The 23,902-nt window shown below is 40.5% G+C and overlaps 1 protein-coding gene across 1 annotated transcript in view; it reads right to left on the bottom strand.

Annotated features, from left to right (window-relative positions):
• The window catches only part of pex7 (peroxisomal biogenesis factor 7), a gene marked incomplete in the record, with an annotated part of 94,495 nt that extends 74,149 nt beyond the window's left edge, over positions 1 to 20,346 (bottom strand). Inside the window, 6 exon segments of the mRNA XM_038726813.1 lie at positions 16,645 to 16,753; positions 16,853 to 16,930; positions 17,026 to 17,176; positions 17,725 to 17,782; positions 19,296 to 19,440; positions 20,187 to 20,346. Of these exon segments, the coding sequence (XP_038582741.1) occupies positions 16,645 to 16,753; positions 16,853 to 16,930; positions 17,026 to 17,176; positions 17,725 to 17,782; positions 19,296 to 19,404 (505 nt within the window).
• Positions 20,347 to 23,902: the final 3,556 nt, after the last annotated feature.

Below are 23,902 nucleotides of genomic sequence, written 5' to 3'. Positions count from 1 at the left end.
AAAGGTGCGTTCCCGAGCCGAGGCTGGTCAGAATAGATTATTGGCCCAATTATTGTATATAATTTTCCTAAATATCAATATAATAAATGTTCAATATATCGTCAATAAATATTTGGTTTAATTCGTTTGAATCAAATTAGCACTTAATTTTAATATTAAAATATTAATTTTGATGAGAAAAAATGGGACTGAAAAAAGATCATAATAGTTTTGAATGTTCTCTCTCAGATTTGTTCAGTGATCCACTGTTTGGCATCATGTGTTCATTCTGACCATAATGAATAATTTAACCACATAATAAACCATCTGGTTTCTTCAATTTTCAGTCAGGAGCAAAAATCAGCCTTTAAACTCGAAAGAAATAATGATTTGACATATATCACGATAATTATCGATATTGCACGATATGAAATGTTTTTATCGTGATAACATTTTTGGCCAAATCGCCCAGCCCTAGTCTTAAGTCATGTTTGATCAAGTCCCCAGAACCGCCACTCTGACACCATTTAGTAACAGTTGCTCCTGAGAACGGACCGCACGGCCCTGACCCGAACCAGCGACCTCGGCTATGGGAGGCGGACAGGCTGACCATTTCCACATACTCGGGACACACTGAACGAAACAAACCAAGGTTTTTAACGCAGTGGCTGCTTTCCCTCCCGACTCTCCATGGCGGAAACCATTATAACACACAAAACCCTCATTTAAATACTGCCACCTCCATTGTGTTTGCTCCTGTTGTCATCTACACAATAATTCTTAGTAAATCATCCATAACAGGTACTAAAACTGCACGTGCAATATTTTAGAATGCACACGCAATTTAGTGCTCTTTATTCGGATGTTAGTAAATTGGGCCCCAAGTGTGCGCGATCCTGCGTCTGGAAGGAACCGTCTGGTGTGTGCATTTTTAAGATTAAAATATTAAAAGGTTAATTCTGTCGTTATGTCTATGGTATCCCATGTTTTTAAAATATGTTAAGGTTTGAAAATCCTCTAGTGTGCGCCAAGAATAAAATGTGCCTCAAAAAAAGACCTTGTGCACAAACCTTTTACTTTCTTCACTTTGGAAGAAGTTTAATTCATTTAATGCAGGTTCCAAAAAGGCCCCTGGTTCCTGGAAAGGTTCTTGTGGTCAAAAAAAAGCCATTTCATTTCTGTTTCAATGTGAAACTATTTCCTGTTGCTGATGGCATCTCTACCAGCTAATTCCTCCCTGGAGGGGGAGGCTTTTCTCTCACCCGTCATGCATAGGCATTTGCATTTAAAAACATTTTTCTCGTTTCACTAAATTGTGAGAGTGGAGGCTGACCGTGGGCGTGTGGGTGACCGTAACAGAACGGGTTCAAATGTAAAAGGCAGAGAGCTGCATTCACACAGATTTCCATGATTGTTTTCATTGGCTGATGAAGCGGAGATCAGCCACCTCCAGAGCGTATCTATAAAACCACTGGTACAGTAGCACAGGGCTGAAAACAAACACACACAGCTGGATTGTGTCTCACACCGAGTCGAGCTGGCAGAGCTGCGAAACACAACCAGCCAGAGGAATTACATGCAGACTAAAGACATCGTGCTTCTTTTATCCTGAGATTACATTTCATCGCACCGTTGCTTGTCTGCATTAAACCCTGTGAGCATGAGAAGTGAAAGAAGACAAATGCTAGATGTTCTGTGCAAAGACTTTTATAAACCTGGAACCAGATCTAAAATACAACCAAGTACTGGTTGGGTTCCTGGACCATATATTGACATATTTATGGGTTGAAATGGTTTTGGAATCTGTGCAGTAGTGGAGAAGCACGACGAATAAAACTAGTGACATAGCAATTTTCTCCGAGCCCACACTAGTCTGATTTGCCACATTGGCACGTACAGTACGCAGTATTTACCAGAAGCGTGAAATATCAGGGGAATACGTCACTCTTTCACGGAGTTACACAGAAGAAGCTGTTTTTAATCACGGAAAGTAAATTAACTTCAGTGGTAATTCGTTTTGAATGACAAGATGATCATATGACAGATAAGTTAGTACTTTAACACATCCTGAAGCTTTTCAGTAGAGAAGCGAGTCACGTTTATCAGTCGTTGTCCTTCTAATGCAGTCACAGAGTGAAAGGCGTGAAGTGATTGGTTGACTTCGCTTTTTATAATTAATTGTATTTTCCTGCGTAGAGGCTAAGCCCCTGATGTGCTGTACCCCTGGTTGAGTAACTGACGTACTTTAACCTTGTTTAATCAATGAAAGTCGAAGTCAGATTTACCGTTATAACCGTAGGTTTCATTTATTTGCATCAATTTCCATCGTTTCTCCATTCAATCTTTAGCATCTATGTGTGGCTGCATATAGTGCGGTAGGTTTTTGTGGCATGTGTGTGTAGATTATTATAGCAATGTAATTAGATATGGATTTAATTAGATTCAATTAATCTGAATCACAAACCAACTAATACTAAATTTTTCTATTAAGATATTTATTTTGTTAAGGAAAGAAAATGTACTCATATTTTTTGAAAAAGATTTTATCAGATTTGTGAAGTGGTCCACTGTTTGGCATCAAGTGTTTGTCACTTTCTGACCATAAAGAATAGTTTATCCACACAATTAATATGGTTTTTCACCTTCAGGTGCAAAAATCAGCCTTTAAATTTGAAATAAATAATGATTTGACATTTATCGTTATAATTATCGATATCGAATGATGTGAAATGTTTTTATCGGTATAACATTTTTGGCCATATCGCCCAGCGTGTGGTCAAAAACTGTCTGTGCTTCCGAGTGCGCCTGAGGAACCGATGATTGGTTCCCATTTATGCAGAGAGCGCCAACTGGCTCCTACAAACTGTAAATCACTCAATATGATTCGAAGCGATCTACATGTAAGGTTTTATGAAAAAAAAAATCCAAATGTGCACTAATTATTTGGCGATATGTTTGTGTGTACTGGCCAGCAGATTAATCCTGTCCAGCAGCGTCTTCCTGCAACAACTCACCTCTCACGAGGTTTCAGAGAGCTGACTGGACTGATCTGATACGTCAGGACAGATAACATTAAACTTTAACATAAAGTTTATCACTGCAGAGTCTTATATTTGAGTTGTTTTATGATTCACAGTCTAGTTAAAATCTGAGTTCATTGTAGGTCTAAACAACACATCAGCCCCACACACAACTTTCTTCATTTATTAGACAGATCAAATTTCTCCCGTCAACTTTTATTATGGAGACAATTAAAGTCAGAGAGAGTCTGTCAGCAAGAAACACGTTTTACATCATTTATCGTCATTTCTATTCAGTCACATGTGAGGCTGCTCGTTCCTGTGTTTAGTCCAAATAGACAAAAATAAAACATAATAAAAACATAGCCTAAGGAGTCGGACAAGTCACTAAACTGCACTTAAGTCTGCAGCAAGCAAAGGAAAATAAAGCAGCACATCCAGCCATCTCACCTACTGCATCTCATGGAAGCAGCTGGTGGCTCTGTGAGTAAAATCAGCTGATGAAAGTGTGAATGAAAGCGCTGCTGTGCTAAAAAAAAAAATCATTGGATTGATATCATGGATCGCAGTGATCGATGACGCCGATCACGCCTAAAACTGAGCTTCGACTTTGATACGAGGTACATTATTTCCCTGAAACATTTAGGCTAATAAATCCCAGGACACCGTGATCATATTCTGGGTTATTAAAAAACAAATTTACAATCAGAATCAATAAATATAAATATACAGATAATATCAGCACCTTGCCAGTAGAAATGATCCTGTGCTTCTGAGCAGGACATACAGTAACCTGTAATTATTCATGTGCAGATGTTTGTTAAACAGGTAACAGAGAATCGAGCTGCTCTGCACTGATAACTGTGAGACTTTATTAGTACCAACACAGCGCACATGAGTGCATTTCTACAGCTGTTAGAGCCGACTGACAGCTGCGATCAGCTGCCGCCGTCATCAGAAACAGAGTTCCTTTCACGTGACGCTTTGGAGGGAAGGACGTCTCATGTCTCTAAAAACATATTTCCTTGTCCCTTCTCTTCTGGCTTGGTTTTCTTGCGTCTCTTCATGAATCCCCGGTGGGCGGGACTAAGACGCAAATGAGGGAAACGTGGATGTGATTAAGAGACATGAGAAGCAACCTGTAGCCTGCAACAAGAAGCACTTTCTGTGGACGTCATTTTGACGGGCGCAGTCACCCTAAAGGAATATGTTGCGGCAGCCTGCAGAAGCATCTTCTGCACGGATTCAAAACTTTTTGTAGCAACTAGTCATTTTGACGGTAACATATGTGGAAAGTTTTATCTGAATGCCATCAGTCGTTCAGCCCTCACGACTGTATCTCTGGTTCCACTAGTCTTATCAATAACCAATTGGTATGAGAAACCTTGAATCATCTGTCTTACATGGTTTCAATCTGAATTCATTTGTGAGCGTGAGAGTGCGGGCAAGTCTTAACTATAATTTTCTGTTTTTATTTGCCATTATGTTCTGTGCACTTTCACATACATACTTCTTTTTAAAAATGATTTCAGAACATGTATGAAAACATCAATGAATTGGAGCATAGAATCTACGACACACAGCAGCATTTGAAGTAATTTAAGTGTTGCTCATTTGTTGTTAGTTCCAACAGAGCTGCAGGATGGAGAAGAAATCTGGTAAGAGTCGTTGTTTGCTGAAGCTCTGATTTCTGGGGAAGCTGAGAGCAACTCTGGCTGATAACACAAATGACACTGGAGGAGATCTGGAGGGCAGTTTGAGGCTCAACAACAACACACAAACACACACTCTTCTCTCCTCCCGATGCTGGAGGTGGGGATCCGGTGTGGCACTGAACCAAAGTGGGGGATGGAGAGAAGAGAGGGATGAGAGGAGAGAGAAGAAGAGGAGGAGAAACATGAGAAGATGTGGGGAGGGGAGGCAGCGAGGAGCATGGGAAACCTTGATAAGCTTATCATAATGAGACGCCATCTGCCCCCATATCTCCGTCTTTCTCTCTCTCTCTCTCACTTTCTCTTCAAAGCAAGCGGTGGCAGTAGCCTCTCATGCTAGCTGCAAAAATGCCACCAGAGGGGAAGCCTCCACAGGGAGATAAGGCGGCAATTCTCCACCGTATGCTAATGCTAACTAGCGATGTTTGACAACTTATTATCACCCATTCATCCCTAAGACCCAGCAGAAAAACACACCACCGCCGTCGCAGTTCATACTTACTATGGGTTTTGTGAGCAACATTGCTATGTTGACCTTTAACGCATGATGTTTGTATGATGTAAACTTCATGGGCTACTGAGCCTGCAGGCTCTTACAGTTATGCAAAACAGCAGGAGGCCCCTGGAGCTGACAAACAGAGGAGACGTTCTCACATAATGTACATGTCAAGTAGCTGGATAAGAGAAACTCATTTATTTAAAAGGACTGTCTGCACAATGCATTTTTTAAAAAGAGACCTATTAAACTGCTTTTCCAGTCCTGGATTGTAGTTCTGTGACTCCTGTATGGCAGCTTTGCATGATTAAAAAGTTTTTAAAAAAAACAATTTTCTGTCTTATATGGCTCTTCTTGTAGGCCTTCATTTCAGCCTCTGTCAGAAACAAGCTGTAGATGCTCCTGTCTCTTTAAGGCCCCCCCCCCAAAGCCCACTTTTTGCTCAGATTTCTTTTAAATACTTTAACCTCATTATTAGAAGCTTTGGCCGTGTTTAACATGAACACCCAACATTGTAACATTATAGATAAGTTATAAAATGTGGGAAAGCATAATTGGTCTCCTTTAATCCATTAAACGTAAGTGAATATCAAGAAAACAACCTCATCTTGACTGTTGTCCAGCAGAGAGAACGTGCAATCTGTGTTACAGGCATCAGCCTTAATTTCTAACCTTTATCTGGGGAGGCTCTGAGTGAGCAGCAAGTTCTTTGCAGCTCTGCCTGGCTTCACTTTTATCATTTCAGTAAAACCCGCAGACCTCTGTGGGCTTACAGGGCAGCTCCACTGAGATGGCTGACATTTCAGGGAACAAGTCATTTCAAAACGACTAGTGAAAGGTTGATTTCCTTTCCATATCACCCAGTCAGCGTCACTAAGCAACACCACTGGGACCCACTTCACACCATTACACCCTGTAATTCATCTGTCAGACAGACTGAACATCTTTAACGACACATACAGGAGTCTCACTACTATCACTACAACTACTCATTTTCCCTGAAGGCTGTGGACTGTTCCTAATGTAAGGGGGGCCAGATTTCTAAAATGAAAACCGGCGGCATTTTTGGTTTGTTGGTCAAAATGTCATTAAAATATATTATTATTATTATTTTATATGAAATAAAAAAGGGGGACAATTTCTGTATTATTATATTCTGTCAAATATAACTCTTCTGAATTAAATTAAGTCATTTTGAGGCAGAAACTACCTTTCAGTCAAAAAGTATAGGCAGCAGTCACTTTCTGACAAGTAGAATACTGCATGTTAAGGGTTGTATTGGCCATTTAAAGGTATTTTAAGAGGTAAAAAGGACTGGATTGGTTGGTACACAGCAAGTACATTAATGTAGAGTCATAAGGATAATTGCAAAAGAGATCATGTGTTTATTTTATATATAACTTAGCAGTAAGTCGTGTTAATTATAGGCTATAGTCTGTTTTCCAAATATAAACAAGGATATAAGACATACGGCAACAAAACTTTTACTCTGGGATCGGTGGGCTTTAGCTTCCATCTTTATTTTTGTCACGTCAGTTTGAGTCCGTTTGAATAAAACCTTCAAATACAGAATGCAAACCTGTCTGTCTGTTTCTTTCTGAGATCGCTTTTTTCGTTTTTCCAAAAATTAGACAGTATTTCTCCAGGGAGTGCAGTTACAGACAATGGAAGCGCCGCGCTAAGTCCGACAGATCGGACAGCTTGTCGGACTTGGCAACAAAAAGTAAGGGGGGTGTGGCTTCACGAAGGGTCAATTGTGCTGATGTTACGGTGGTCTGAGGATTTATGTCGTCTTGTGGAGAGATGCGACCGTCATTTCTTTAAGTCGACGTACAATAATCCGCACAGCTGCGTCCATCTCATCCACGCTTGTTCTTCATGCTTTTGTGCAACGAGATGGCGTCCCCGTTCTCAAAGAAGTTTGAAAGAAAATATTTAAATAAGCATTTATAAGCCTGACACTACAATGTGTGAAGACTCAAAACAACACAAACTGCTTGAATCAAACGGCTCAAGCTCGCCTCACTCAGATCGTTTGTCTCTAGAGCACCAGGAAGATCTTCCAGCTTCTTGCTCTCAAGCTTTAGCTGAGAGAATCACCTAAATACCACCACAAAATGTACAGACTGCTTCTATCAGATATTTTTACTTGTGTTGGCATGAAAAGCTGAGGTGGATCTAATAACATTAATGTTGGCTCAGTTCCTTTAAGCACATAAACAGGGACCTGATGCTGGCAACACTAAATGAGATGCGCCCACTTTTAAAAGGGATTAATAATTGTGTTCATGTTTAGATATCTGGCATGAAAAAGCTCTGTGGGCTGTACAAAATATATTTTCATTGTGTTATTAAAGACTTAAAACCTTTCCATTTTGGTAGGAATGTGTTGATATATGCGGTGTTAGAATCAGAAAATACAGTAACGTTGCACCAGTCAGCAGGAAATGCTTAATGCTCACTGATGCCACTTGTAGAATTTAGTGGAAGAAACGAAAACCTGTCGTAAAAGAAAGACATTTACAGTAAATAACCAGTAGACCCGAACATCTAAATGTTAGCAAGTTATCACAGCTTAAAGGTCCAGTGTGTAATATTTAATGACAGAAATGCAATATAATGTCCATATCTACATTTATCTGACTGCTTTAGCTACTACTTACTCTACAATGTAAGTTTTTTTACACGCAAAACTTATGAAGAGAATAAAAAATGTTGATGTTTTGTTATAAATGAAACTCCCTCGCTATTACATGACTTGACTGACAGAAATTTTTCTGGCAACTCATTTTGATGATTGTTTAAGTAATGTGAAGAGTTTCTGCGTTTCCAAAACAAGCATTGTGAAGGTGTCACTCTGGCAACATTTCTCACTATTTTCAGAATTTTCACAATCGATTAATGGAGAAAATAATCAGCGGAATAATCTAAAATGAAAATAATCATTAATTGCAGTTTGATACCAAATAGTTAACCTCAAACAGCTACAAGAGTAAAATCCTGCTTTTACATTAATGCATTATTATTAATAATAATAATAAAATACACAATATGTTTTTCTTTCTGCATTGAGTACCTTTACTTTAAAATACTTTTAATACATTTTCCTTATTATACTCAGGTTCAGTTGGACATATTGACAGAAATGCGATATAATATCCATAACTATGTTTTCAGTGGTGTATAAAGACCTTAAACTCTAAAAACTAATTCAGGGGACCTTTAGTTTTTACTTCAATATATATATTGTTGTAAAATAAAAAAATCTAGTTCTTGGATACTGTTAGACTTTTTACTTGTCATTGTTTTTTTATTGAGCTTGGATGACACACAAATTATGCCTATTGATTCAATATACTATCATGACTTTAACATTTTAAGTTAAACACTGTGACTGTGAAGTTCTGTTAACGTAAAATACAATTTGTTGACGTGTAAACGGCCCACAGTTTCCCTCTCTTGCATGTGCGGCCATGTTCAAGGCCAGACGAGTGACCACAGGGCCTCAGCTGAAACTCACTGAAGCGTAATGTGTTGAACGGTAAGTAATTTTATGCTTAATTGGACACATTTGCATTCTCTTAGGATTCTGTTGGTGATAGCCTACTGTAACCGAATACTGAAATCTGGAAGCCCTTACTCTGTTGATAGTACAGTGTGTGTGCTGAGGTAAAGTTAGCTAGTAGCTGTAGCCTGTCACTGATTGAGTAGGCTTAAATGCAAGCTAACTTAATATGGGATCACCCATTAGCCATCGCGCCGGTTAGCATGTAGGCTAGCTACGTTTATAAACTACAAGTAGCTACGGTAGCCAGTTAGCTGGCTATGATTCAGATGAGAAGAAATACATTTACTTGCTTTTATATACATGTCAGAGGTCGCACGTCTGGAGCAACGAGGGGTTAAGTGTCTTGCTCAGGAACACAATGGTGGATGTCTCACAGTGGGAATCGAACCCAGGTCTCCCACACCAAAGTCAAGCATCTTATCTATGCGCCATCTCCACCCCAAATACTAAAGATAACTCGCTTACGCACAACTTAACTCTTGCGAGGATCAGCTTGATTATTGAGTTAATGTTACTTAGAAATGTGTTTTATTGTGGCCTAAAAGGTAATTCACCATAATCAAAACATTGCTGTGAATTAATGTAATTCTGCCAGCAGTCTTAACTTAAAAACTCTAGTGGAAAACGTTAACATATTATTTTTTTTGTTAACCCAATGTTTTATTTTGTGTACATAATGAACCGTTATGTTTTTATTACCATTATGAGACACTTCTATCTACATACACCGCGTCTCCTCTTACATGGGCGTCACCATGTTGTACCGTTTCTACAGTAACCCAAACGGACAAACTGCTCTACAGAGCGCGTTTCGTCACTACGTTGAATACTTACGAGAAGAAGTAGAAGTAGTATTTGTCTGGTTTATCACAAGTAAGAAAAGTGAAATTTGGACAAATCAAGAATCACATGTATTAATTATTATGTATTAATTATGAACACAAGAGGCGACAGAGCGTGTCAGCCACACGTGAGGAGATATTTGCTGCATTTGACAAGAAACCCCCCCCCCCAGCTCTAATAATTCAGAAAGAAGTTGTGTTGTTGCAGAAGGCTTCCTATTTCTTTCTCTATACCCATCTATTGATCGTTGCTCGTCTTCTCATTACAGCCCTGACCGGGCCTCCAGCAGCACCAGTCTGCTATGAGACAGGACCCCTCTATCAACACCAGCCCTACAAAGAGCCTTTCCTGTCCCTGTGTGTGAATGTGACAGCAACTTAAAGACACATTTTGTTCTTCTTTACCTCCCTTCTTTTCTCTGTTTGTGCATCATTTTGGCTCTCTCTTTAATTCTTTGCTGAAGGTAGCTGTGATTGGTTCACTGAGGCCTCTGGGGCCAGCCACCTCTATGTCTTAAAGATATTGTAAATTAAATTATCTAATATCTATCAGCGGCCCTGGGTGATATAGCGTAGTGGTTTGCAAATGATTGACAGGACAGGAAGAGGAAATAGCTCATTAACAACTGTTGGACCAGTGGTTTCACATATTCTCACTCTCTACAAACATAAGTCTAAACAGTTTAATGCTCACAACATAAACATTTTAATACAGCAAGACACTTAACCCCTCGTTGCTCCAGAGGCGTGCGACCTCTGACATGTATAGCAATTTTAAGTCGCTTTGGATGAAAAGCTGAATGAATAAAAGTAATACGGTCACATGCACGGTGCAGATGTTTAATAATAATATTTTAATAAAAAACTAAACTCTGTCAGTAGCATCTTGTTTCAGCTTTGTACGACTGATAAGAGCCAATCAGGAAGCCAAACGTGAGCGTCATCGCCTGGCCGCACTAAAACAGGGTCAACAGCGTTTTCTAACTTCTCCTTCTCATTTTAGGTGTTCCGATTCGCCGTTTTAGCCTGGACGGGAGGTGGAAACGTAGCAAAAGGTGTGCGTTTTAAAATGAAAACGTGGTAATGTGGATGGAGCAATTTGGTTTTCTTACAGTGAACTCAAACAGTCGCTTGCGTGGCTTTAGGCTTTCAGTCGTTGGACTCAAGACTTTCTGGACAGGTCTGCCTCATCAGGCCTGTCTTATTCAAATTAAACAATCTGAGAAGGGAACATCACGCTGTGGTTGAGCAGTGACAAGACATCTGGAGTACATGCAGAGTAACACACGGAAAAGGTTGGAAACCACTGACGTGTGTTTTATTTTTTGAGTCTGGATCATATGCTGTATAAAAGAAGTGGACGCAGCCATCTACCGTTTTGAAGCCTCATTGTTTGGCATGCTGGACGTCGCGACCAAGCCACCGGACATGATGATATTTGGACCAGAGGGTAGAGCTAGCTAGCTTAGTTAGCAAGGTGCATCCGCTAACTTTGATTGACAGGTTTAAAACAAAATGTTTCATTAGGAAGGTGTTTACTGAGGTTATGAATCAGATGAGAAGTAGCCTCATTCATTCACTCCAATGTAATCAAACTTCTTTTTGCAACCAGCAGTCTGGTTTACTTTTATACAAGATTACTGATATGGGTATTAGCACCGAAGATTGATGACGAGGCTTCCTACGTTATATTATCAGTCAGAGGTGAGGACCTGAGCATGCGTTTGGTTTAGAGAGGGAAGTTAGATTTCGCCGTTTTTCCGAGGCCAGGGCGTAACACAGACCAGTGAAGCTCAGTGAAGTGAACAACAACGTGTGTGTGTGTGTGTGTGTGTGTGTGTGTGTGTGTGTGTGTGTGTGTGTGTGTGTGCAGTGAACCCAACCTGCTATCAATTATTTAACCAGACACTACCTGGTATCAATGAGCAAACACAAACAAACACACACCAACACGAACAGAAGGACTGTGTGTATGTGTGTGTTCAGTGACTGCAAAATATCATTTGGCTCATGGGCTCTTTGCTCTCTGGTAAAACACACAGATACTGAACATAAACATGCACAGACACACACAGCATTAGGGGCGCTTAGGGGCAGATCCTGAACATACATTATTATAACTAGTCCTCCAGAGTTAACGTTTCCTGTTACATAACTCTCATAAACTAGGCGGGTCTGTTGTGCTGACTCAACACATTCTCACTCCCAACTCGTCACATATGGACACCTGGTCAAGACCTCTTGGCGTCGCTTTTTAACACCTTGGGTGCCCCTTTACCATCATTTCAGCGTTTATGACACTTACATATGTAAATATTTGTATATGCTTGCATCAAGGCAGCGTTAGCTCAGTCTGCAGGGATTCAAGTCCAGCACAGACCATTGTGCAAGGCCCTGAACCCCCAACAGTTCCCCGGGCGCTGCACACTGGCTGCCCATTGCTGTATAATAAGGATGGGTTAACATTTTGCATGTGTTGTACTGTGTATAATTGTCTGTGACAATAAAGTTGATTCTTCTTCTTCTTTGTCGGCTACAGAAGTGAAAATGTTGTGATTGCGAATGACCCAGCTTTGCAAAATACACACTAACAAATCTGTTATCTCCCCCCACATCTCTTCCTCGTTAGCGGAGAGCAGCTGAGCGGCGCTTTCACCAGGTAAAAGGACAAACATCGCCGGCGGCGGTAGATCATATCAGCTGTCACTAAGTAATGTTTATTCTGTGAGCAATTAGATTTACATTAAACAACATTAAACATGTCTGTTGTCGGGGTTGTGTGTTGTCAAAGATCCTTTGTAAGGGAAGAGCGTCCACTCTGTGAAGTCTCTGTAGGATATGAGCAAAGTGTTTCTGTACGTCCAACAACTCTAACCGTGATAAAGAGCCTGAATGAACTCATATCAGCTTAATAGTTCTGATCACAGACCTTCAGTATTTGCAGCAAGTAGCTCATGTAAAATAAGGACGTGTCTGAAACATATTTAATCAATATTGATTTCTTCTGCTGCTATTTGCCATAAAGACTTCTTTCAGGATAAATTAAGTTCATTTTCGGGGCGCCTGTGTCATTCAGGTAAATATAACTATGGGATGGGACTCAATATTAAAGGACTGGGGCAAATAAACTTGTAACTGTATTTACCTGATAAAGATTCTTTAAACCAAAACAGTATTAAATAAAAATAAACCAACAGTAAGCAGCACTGTGTGCGGGTGTTTTTAACAAACTGAAATGACCGTTGGCAGGTTTATGTATCAGATCAGATGTGAACACGGAGCAAAGCAGCTGTAACTGCTCAACATGGACGTCAGTCCACGGTAATGGTTTTATTGCAGAGGTCAGTGCTCGTTAAATCATTTAGCTGCAGAGGTTAGCAGAGCTCCAGAGCTCCACCGCAGGACTTATCTGATCACAGATCTGATGTCACTGGTCTGAAACTCAACAAATAACACCTGACCTCTGAATTCGGCGATTAAATTACTCCTCGAGGTTAAATAAATCTTTAGTTAACCCGCATACGTCCATTATTCTGTATATATTAATCTCAACATTTTTTACAACTTTAAAACAAAGTGTTTCACTTATAACGTGACTCTGGGTGAAGTATTGACAGTCTCAGCATTTTCAACGTGAGACAATCGACAATTTAAATGATCAATTAACTGTTTGCCAATTCAAAAGATGTGCTGCTTTTCTCTGTTTTATACATTAGTCACTACTTTCTGGGATTGATTGATTAAATGTAAAAGTACTTGGTAAATTAATTTATCATGACCATAAACATACTAAACATTTTATTTGATATGATTATTTCCATGTTCTGCCAAGTGGAAAATAAGGCACCGTATGAAATGAAAGATTCTCCCAGGTCTCGGGGGAACAGGTCAATAAACTCAATCAACTACTGAAGTAGTTTTCTATCCAACAGGATACAAACATTTGTTCTATGAAATGATTTCTGAAGTGATTGGATCATTCTGAAGCTGCTCCCCACAAAAAAAAGGTTATTAAATGAACTAAAACATGTCTCAGAGAAGATTTTACCTATCTGGACCCACTGCAGCATAAAGGTTGTTATCAACTAGATGGAAACCTCCACATTAATTTACGCCCTGTCGACTTATTGATCTGTTTGTAGAATCAACGGGCTCAATCAGGAGGTGCTTGGAAGCCGGGAGGGAGCACCCGAGACAACAAACCTAGACTGTGTCCACTGATGTGCACAGCCACCGTCCACCGGTAGAGATTTGGCTTCTGTTGTCACAGCGGGAGCTACAAGTCGCATTTCCTCCTACATATTTCCGGCTTGTACTATTTCTTCTTCTTCTGCATCAACCTTCTCTCGTTTCTGCGTTTTAGTAATTTCACTAAAAGTAACTGCTGTTCAACGTGGTGGTGGTGGTAATGCACCTCTAAGCTGGCGTGCCAACCGCCGCAGAAGAACAGAGTGACAAGAAAGCATGGAGGCGGAGAAAATTGACTGGAACTATGACGTTTCTATCTCGAGTTTCACGTGGATTTTTTCATATTATGTATAATTTTACATTTATTCAGAACAGAGCTGATGTTTAATTTTATTCTCCTGCAGCTGCGACCATCAGTGTTTCCCATACGTTGATTTATTATTGGCGGCCCATCACAATTATCAACATTGACGACCACGTATTGATTTTATTCATTTAAAATGGGTAAAATTGTGTTTCTTTGCAGAGAGGCTCTACACATCGATCTGCTCAGCCCCTCTTCATCCCCGCTCTCACATGAAACCAGTGCCCCCCCCAGTGTTTATCACACAGTACTTGGCATCTAAAATATTTTTAGTGGGGCACCTTATTTAAACGGTATAATTAAATATTAAATAATAAATTCTACTATTTGAAAAACAGCTGCCACCACAAATAGAATCTAATTCTGTGGGAAACACTGACCATCTAACACAGATCCACATATTGCAACTTCAGTAAACCCGTCGCGTTCATCTCACCTGTGCAGCTTTTTCTGTGTGAATATGAAAACGAAACCTAAAAAGGTCACATCACTGAACCCAGAATAACTCCCACGGAGCAACAGGAGCCTAACAACTTCCTGGTTCTAAAATCTCATCAGAGGTTTCCGCTCGCTCTCGCAAACCAATTAACCCGAAACTCATTAGCCAACTTGTGCGCCTCGCAGCTGATCCTGAACTGAACTGGAGGCAGCTGCTGCAGATTCGACTCCAGCCGGTCTACAATCTGAACAGAGAGCTGACGAAAGGCACATCCATCACCAGCTCCACCTCTCTGATAAAGTTAGCGTACGCTCCCACATGAAACGGATAAATAATCCCAGCTCTCCCTCTGGATACAAACTGACGATTTAATTGTCTTCTGAATGAAGCCAATTTTTAAAACTCACTTCCTCGAAAGAGCGAGGCACTAGAGGAGGAGCTGCATCATAACCACAGTAGGCCTCCTTTACTAAGAGGAGATTTACCCGTCAATAAATAAAATAGGCATAGAGATTAGCTGTTACTAAATATTTACACCCACTGATGTGTAAAATATATGTAATATAATATGAAGACTCATCCACCAGGACACTTGATTGACTTGTTGAAAAAAAAAAACTACACAATATTCCTCAAATGAATATTTACTCCAATAATCAGACTAAATTATCACATAACGTCCTTTCAGATATTTCCCACTGTTCCTAAAGAACATGAATACTACCGACTCTGAAGAAAACAACAGCCTTGGCCTTTTTGGGCCGTCACCTGCTGACTAATCTAATAATAAGATGAGAAGCTGAAGCATCTGGAAGGCTGATCTCTGCTGAAGACAGCCCTGTGTGAAACCCTGAAGCATCCTACTGTGATTCACAGTGTGTCTTTACATAAAACACCGTGAATGTGAAGCTGGAATTTATTCTGTTTGAAAAATTGAGGAAGCTGAGAGCTCCAGGCAGCTCACACATTTCACCACCAGCTCCTCGTGGTGTTTTTTTTTTTTTTTTACATCAACATCCTCTTTAAACATCAAATACAACAAGACTACATAAAAAAACGGTTTCCTTTGTGACTCTGAATCTGAACAACCTGAAGCAAACTTAGAAGTTCAAAATCCCTACAGCCAGCAAGAGACACAGCAGAGCATCGCCACAATAACACGGCCACAGCGCCACCTTGTGACGACATTACACAAAGCACCGTACCAACCAGGGTTCATCAAACTGGCCTGAGAGAAGCAACACTGGGATTAAAGTTAAACACGACGATCACGCTGGTCAGGCTCCGTGTTTTAGTTCACGGTTTCCATCTTGCAAGAACCAAAAACTCAGGCACATGCGTCTCTGTCTGTGGGGGTGAGTTTGTGGAAGGGTGGTGGTTTGTTTGGTGCTAAATGTAAAAACAAATTGTTATCTAGCTATGAATATATAATATATGATATATATAAATATAGAATATGTTCAGGAACAATTTAGAGTTGAATCAGCGGTGGAAAAAAAGCAACAAGCTTCTTTTTCATATTTTATTTTGGTACGAAATAAAAAAGAAAGATAAAACTATAAACAATAAAAACGATGAAATTAAACTGCGCTATTCATTTCTTTCTCTCTTCCTTTAGCTCTTTCTTTGTTCGTGTGTCCTGACTTCTAAACTACTACTTATAATAATTCTACATGTATGAAAACATTTGTATGACTTTCATTTCAGTGTCAGATCATAGTGTGAAATTAAATGTTAGGTGACATTAAACCAACATATTTGGGGACGATAAAGTATTGTATTAATTTAAAGCATCCAAAAACAACTGATTTAGCATAAATGGGCAAGTGTTGTAGTTTTACCGGGCTCTCGCATGTGCCCCTAAAACAGATAAGTACAAACCACAAAGTAATTTATGGGCAGTGAGCAAGTAACCTCCGCTCCACCCGCCGCGCCGCAAATCGTTCAACCGGACCGGTGGGCCGGTGTTTTTCTCACTGTTTCCATCTCTCACTAAAAGACAAATCCATTCCCTCCTGTGTTGTGTGTGGGCTCACCGGAGGCTGAGGCAAAGCATCCTGGGATGTGAGGCGACCAAATGGTGCTGTAGATGACCCCTTCGTGACCCCTGAGTGTGGTGAGCGATTGGCTGAGAGTGGGGTCCCACTGGAGGGGGGGGAGAAACCAAAAACACATCGCTGTCAGAGGAGAGAAAAGAAACTCAAAAGAAAAGAAAGAAGGACAAAAAAAACAAAAAGATCTCACCACTTTAGCGGTGTGATCCCACGATCCAGAGACGATGAGGTTCTCGCCTCTGGTTTGACTCCAGTCTACAGCGTACACCTGCGCACACACACAACACACACACACACGTTCGCCATCCTTCTGAAAACCCTTTAACCCTTCTGTGAATGTGTGTTTGTGTGTGTGCGTCTGACCTCTTGCGTGTGTTCTTTGGCTACTCTCAGCGGAGCGTTGTGATTGGCTGTGTCCCACAGCTGCAGGCTTCCGTCCCCGCCACCGGCGACCATGAGGTGCTCGTTGGCTTCACTCCACGCTACGTCGAACAGACCGTCACCCCACTGCCAGCTGACACACACACACACACAACACCTGTATAGTTATACTGACTCACATACACGGAAACTAAATTTAAAAATAAATCATGGCAGATGATCACTCTACGCTACACCGCTAACAAGTGGTTCTCAAACTGGGGGACGGGCCCCCTGGTGGGACGTGGTCGTGGATGTTACCACGATGAGTCATGTGGTGACGTAAACAAAGAAAGGTCCTCGGATGCTAGCAAGGCTATTTTACTAACCTGTTTATTAAATTGCCTGTATTGTTAATCATTGATTAAAAAATGAAATCCACTTTTGCTCAGGTGTTCTGGCCGTTGGCTGCTCTAAACTAACGTGATGAAGAAGTAAGGTGGAATATAAAACAGTAAAACCAGGTCAAAGAAGCAAAAAGAAACTAATTCTGCGCAGGTCAGACCGAAAACAATGAAAAATAAAAGACATTAAGCTTCTTAAAAGCATCTCGTCTGACAAAGAGATTAAGAAAATTATTAAATAAAAAATCTGGAAATGACAATTAAACAAAATAAACTGACGGAAAGAAAGAAACTTTACCTTCTCACCAGAGCAACCCCTGTCTCCGTCTCATCCAGGACCAGGAGTGTGCCACCACCTACACACAAGGTGCTTTTTATTATGCTGTGTAACAATATATAACTGACAGACGTAGGTGACAAAGGACAGGAAAAATCAACATATAACAGCAACAACAGCGTCTTTCTGGAAGTCCCCGACAATGAGCTGAAGTTCTTTGTGTTTTTGCGGTTCAAAAAAATAATAAATAATCTTCCTGCATCCCATTTAATGTCATGAGAATTTCCCACTTAAACCTTTCTGCATATCAAATCAACATTTTGAGCTTAAAAACTACATAATTACACACAGGGATGATCAGTATTTTGATCAAGTAGCTCATGTAAGTGTAAAAATCAGTGCTTTTAATTATCACTCCACATCTTCTGCTGCACATTTCAGTTTCAGGTTGTCTTCGAGTTTTCATTACCTGTAAATGTACAGTCGCAGGAAAAAGTATGTGAACCCTTTGGAGTTACCTGGATTTCTGCATAGATTTGTCATCAAATGTGATCTGATATTCACCTAAGTGAAACTATGGCAACCAGCAGCGCTTGTAGCAGCAGCCGGTAGCTCCTTCAAACTTTTGTTTTTCATCTGTTTTTTTCCGGCTTTGTTGTCAAAACACGCGTCATTGTAAAAAATAACGGGGTTTTTGGATTAAAGAGAAGCAGAGCGCGATCCAGCCGGCCCAAACAACCGGACCCGGTGATCGCTCAGAGGAGATGAAAGACAGCCAGGAGAGGAGCCACGCTGGCCCGGCTTGGACTTAAATCTGCTCTAAAAGAGCCGGTCTGGACAAAATGGGACTCATGTTGACCAGACAACGGAACTCAGAGACCATTATGCCCACATTGTTACAGAGACCTGCCAAATCAACATCAAGCACCCGGCAGGTGGTCCATGTTCTGAGCTGTCAGCGCAAGACTCCGGCAGGATGAGAGGAGGTGGACTCGATCGATGAGGCTTGGTGCACAAACGCAGTCAAGATGGACTCTTTTTCACAAATGTCAGATCCTTTTGTTACAGATTAATAACTCACCGCTCTGAAACTCTCGCTCCAGTCCGTGTTGCCAAGCTGGTCGGCAACACGTACAGCTGAACCCGAGCTGTTTACCGGCTTCTCGCTGACCCGCCCTTCTCTGCTTCTGATTGGCTAGTAGTCCTTAACTAGGAACTGCGCATGTGCAACTCCCAACAAAGATCATTTAGAGACAAGATGCCTCACTCCATAGCTAAAACGAAGCCTTCAACACAGGGTGAAAAGAGGAGCTGCAGCAACGTGCAGTAAGTTTTTTGAAAATTAAACCATGTAATAAGATTATGAACCTGAAAATGAGCTGCTGAATACCAGCTCTTTCATTAGATCCAGATTTGATGACAAGTCAGTTACTAGAGTCAGATTCAGACATGTTGTTGGGTTGAGGTTTCCTGATGTGAAGTTCAAAGCATCCAATTCACATCATTGTCATGCTCATCAAACCATGAGTGTGTCATGTTTCCACACTCCTGCATTCAGATTTCTATTTGTCACCATCTGGCACAAAACTAACCAGCTATGCCGTAGTACTGCGAGGCAGCGCAGGCCACTCTGTTAGGGATGAACGGGGACACTTCCACGGCGTAGCCATGACGGGCCGGACAGCGAAACACCTTCACCATCGTCAGCAGCTGCCTGCAGCCCGACTGGGCTACCTGCTGGAAACACCAGAGACTGTGTTAGAGATGAACGTTTGGTTCTTTTCTTCCATTGAAACTGTATGTTTATAAAGAAATCAATAGCCACACTTCAACTTTACAGCTGTTCCATGTGGGCTGAGGACAAAACGAGACAATTAATGGATTAAAATATCACATTAAGCTGACTGGAAAACTAATACTTATAATAATAATAATTCTAAATGTATGATTTTCATTTTAGTGTCAGATCATAGTGAGAATAAAATGTTTACGTGACATTAAACCAACATATTTGGGGACGATAAAATATTGTATTAATTTAAAGCATCCAAAAACAACTGATTTAGCATAAATGGGCAAATGTTGTAGTTTTACAGTCGCTCTGTGGCTTTTTTTGTTATCAATACTGAATTTAAGTCGCACCTTGTATGATAATTAATGTGCATCAAATATGTAAAAGAACACATTTCGTGAAGAAGACCAAGGAAAAAAGAAGTGCAGTCATATTTAAGTAGAAAACAGGAGGAGACCTTTGGGTTTTATCTGTTCTCTCATTTTGTGGTAGAGACGAGCACAAAATGACAACAATATTAATGAAACACTCATCTTATTTTAGACTGGCTTAACTCTTTGTCAGACTCGACTTCACTATGAGGTGTTTTTATTTTATATTTGACATCTCCTGTAGAAAGTTCGCTAAAATAGGCTGTTTCAGAAGCAAAATCCCGTTTTATCAGCCGTTATTGACTCGTCTCAGTACTCACAGATAAAAGACGACCAGCTTCGGGCTTTAACGGCACGTAGAAACGTTAAAACATCTGAGATCCGGCTCGTTAATCGGTGAAATGAGACGTTTCGACCGTCCAGCTGCTCCTCAGCGCGGCGACAACTTCACGACTCCAGACTGCTTCCGTGTTGACATCAGCTGACCCGACTTACCCGGATGACAGCCTGGTCGTGTTGTAAGTCTCGCGAGGCTTCGGTAGGTGGCGCTGTTTCACCCAAATAGAAAAAATTAAAATAAAAACACACGACTGATGATTATTCAGTAAATATACAGCAAGTTTGGGAACGAAGAAAATAAATGTCTAAATGTGTTTTATTATTTTTTATTATTTATATTTTATATTTTATTATATATTCAAGATTGTTTTGTAAATATTATGAAAGTCTGGTAAAAGGTGTGGATTTGTATGTTTCCTGCTTCAAAACATGTTAGGTAGGTTCTCCAGAGTGTACAGTGGCTGCGCACTGCTCCCTACAGGCATACAGGTGAAACTCGAAAAGTTAGCATTTCGTGCAAAAGTTCATTTATTTCAGTTATTTACCTTAAAAAAGGTGGACCTAATATATTATATAGACTCATTACATGCAAAGTGAGATATTTCAAGCCTTTATTTGATATAATTTTGATGATTATTGCATACAGCTTATGAAAACCCCAAATTCAAAATCGCAGAAAATTAGATTACATGAAATCAATTTAAAAAAAAGGATTTTAAATACAGAAATGTCCTCTGCCCTCTGAAAAGTATAAATCATGCAGATGTACTCAGCACTTGGTTTGGGCCTGTTTTGCATGAATTACTGCCTCAGTGCGGCGTGGCATGGACGCTATCAGCGTTATTGAAGACCAGGATGCTTCAGTAGCGGCCTTCAGCTCTTCTGCATTGTTCGCTCTCATGTCTTTCATCTTTCTCTTGGCGATGCCCCATAGATTCTCTACGGGGTTCAGGTCAGGCCAGTTCGCTGGTCAGCAGTAATCCCATGATCATTGAACCAGGTTTTGGTACTTTTGGCAGTGTGGGCAGGTGCCAAGTCCTGCTGGAAAATGAAGTCAGCATCTCCATAAAGTTCGTCGGCTGAAGGAAGCATAAAGTGCTCTAAAATGTCCTGGTAGACGGCTGCGCTGACTCTGGACTTAATAAAGCACAGTGGACCAACACCAGCAGATGACGTGGCTCCCCAAACCAACACAGACTGTGGAAACTTCACGCTGGACTTCAAGCATCTTGGATTGTGTGCCTCTCCATCCTTCCTCCAGACTCTGGGACCTTGGTTTCCAAATGAGAATCAGAAAAGAGGACTTTGGACCACTGAGAAACAGACCAGTTCTTTTTTTCTTCTGACGGTGTTTGTTGTTCAGGAGCGGCTTGATTTGAAGCCCGTGTCCAGGACCCGTCTGTGTGTGGCGGCTCTTGATGCAGTAACTCCAGCCTCAGTCCTTGTGAAGCTCCCCTGCACATTTGAACGGCCTTTTCCTGACAAACCTCTCCAGGCTACGGTCATCCCTGCTGCTTGTGCACCTTTTTCTTCCACTTAACTTTCTATTAATGTGCCTTGATGCAGCACTTTGAGAACATCCAACTTCTTCTGCAATGACCTGTTGAGGCTTTCCCTCCTTGTGGAGGGTGTCAATGATGGTTTTCTGCACAGCTGTCAGGTCAGCAGAACCAGACTGAGAGACCAATTAAAGGCTCAGGAACCCTTTGCAGGTGTTTTGGATTAATTAGCTGATTAGAGTGGGACACTTTGAGCCTACAATACTGAACCTTTTCACAATACTAATCTGAGATTTTGAATTTGGGGTTTTCATAAGCTGTACGCAATAATCATCAAAATTATATCAAATAACGGCTTGAAATATCTCACTGCATTAATGAGTCTATAAATATATTAGTTTCACCTTTTAAGTTGAATTACTGAAATAAATGAACTTTTGCACGATATGCTCATATTTTGAGTTTCACCTGTATGGGTTAAAAGCAGAGTTGAATCTCGCTACATGTATGTGTCAAAATAAAGTACCTTTACCTTTACCAGTTGCAAAATAACTTGAAATCTTAATATTGACAGATTGAAGCAAAATCATCATTTTGACTGTGGCGTCTGGCTTCAACAGAGAGAAATGTTGTACCAGGATCAGGGCTGGACAATAAAACAGTAACAATAATTATGGCAATGTATATTTTTTCACTATCAGTATGATACATTTTCAATAAATATTCAATACATTTTTGATTTTATTTACTTGACAGAAATTAGGAATGAGGAAAAAGGACAGAAAAAAGCTTTTACTTGTTTTGCTCATGTATATTTTATCATAATTGTTTTGAATGTTCTACCTTAGGTTTGTGAAGTGATCCACTGTGTTCACCATAAAGAAGAGTTTAAACCACAATTCAAATCTTCAACTTTTACTCAGGACCAGATATCAGCCTTTAAACTCCAAAGAAATAACAATTTGACACTTATTGTGATGATTATCAAAAGATATGAAACTTTTTATTGTGATAACATATTTGGCCATATCGTCCAGCCTTAACCAGGATGTATCTTTGCTATATTTATATATTTATAGGTGCTATGTGTCATCCTCAAGCTCGGGTCCTGCTCAGTATCTTAGCTGTTCCTAGGGCTGCACTCTTCTGGACAGAGACGTTTTACCTGGAAGCTGCTGTAGCCGCTCTCCCAGTTTGAGAGTCACGGCCCCCAGTGCTCCGATCACCACTGGCACCACTGTTGCTCTTACTCGCTCCTCTTTCTTGGTATTTCTCAAGCTTCTCGTGTTCCTTCTTTTTGATGTTGCTGTCGCTTGGGATCGCCACATCTATCGCTGCAGCCTTCTTCTGCTGTTTGTCCATCCGCACGATGTACGGAGGAGTCCCACAGGATCTTAGCTCGGTCAGGAGGTGTCTTCCAGTTTGACCTTGGGACTTCCAGCCCATACTCACGGCAGATGTTCCTGTACACTACGCCAGCTACCTGGTTATCGCGTTCCATGTACCCACTTCCTGCCAGCATCTTACAACCTGCTGTTATGTGCTGTACTGTCTCAGGGGCCTCCTTTCATAGTCTGCACCCGGGGTCCTGCCTGGTGTGTACACTGCTGTTGAAAAGTTTGAGGTTGAAAGAAAAGCAGATTTTGTCCATTAAAACGTCAAATTGATCAGAAAGACATTGTTTGTGTTGTAAATGACTTGTTGCAGCAAAGGGCTGATTTGTAAGAGAATACCTGCAGAGACGTACAGGGGCCCTTTATCAGCAACCATCAGCCCCAATCAGAGTTTGTCATTTTAAAAGGCTACTTGATCTTTAGAAAACCTTTTGCAATCGTGGTCGCACAGCTTAAAAACGGTTCTTCTGATTAAAGTAGTTGAGCATCTGGAGCATTAAGAGTGAAAAAGGGTTTCTAACGACAATTGGCCTTTTAAAAATGGTCAGCTTGGATCAGCAAACACAGAATGCCATGGAAACATGTTTACAACATTAATGTCTACACTTTCTAAACATCAGATGTTATTTTAATGGACAAAAACTGTGCTTTTATTTTGAAAAGTGACCACAAACGGTCGTGTATACATTTAAGAAATAATCTGATGTCCGATTAATGTTCTGAAAGTGTGATTTTTCTACACATAAAGAAAGATTAAAGCCGTTTTTAGTGCTCACTTTGATTAATTTACATGCAGTATATAAA

Source organism: Micropterus salmoides, unplaced genomic scaffold, assembly GCF_014851395.1.
Source record: "Micropterus salmoides isolate LMB-PRFRI ecotype aquatic unplaced genomic scaffold, ASM1485139v1 Ms_hic_scaffold_18, whole genome shotgun sequence".
Classification (NCBI taxonomy): Eukaryota; Metazoa; Chordata; class Actinopteri; order Centrarchiformes; family Centrarchidae; genus Micropterus; species Micropterus salmoides.
This window is presented reverse-complemented; position numbering and strand designations above follow the sequence as displayed.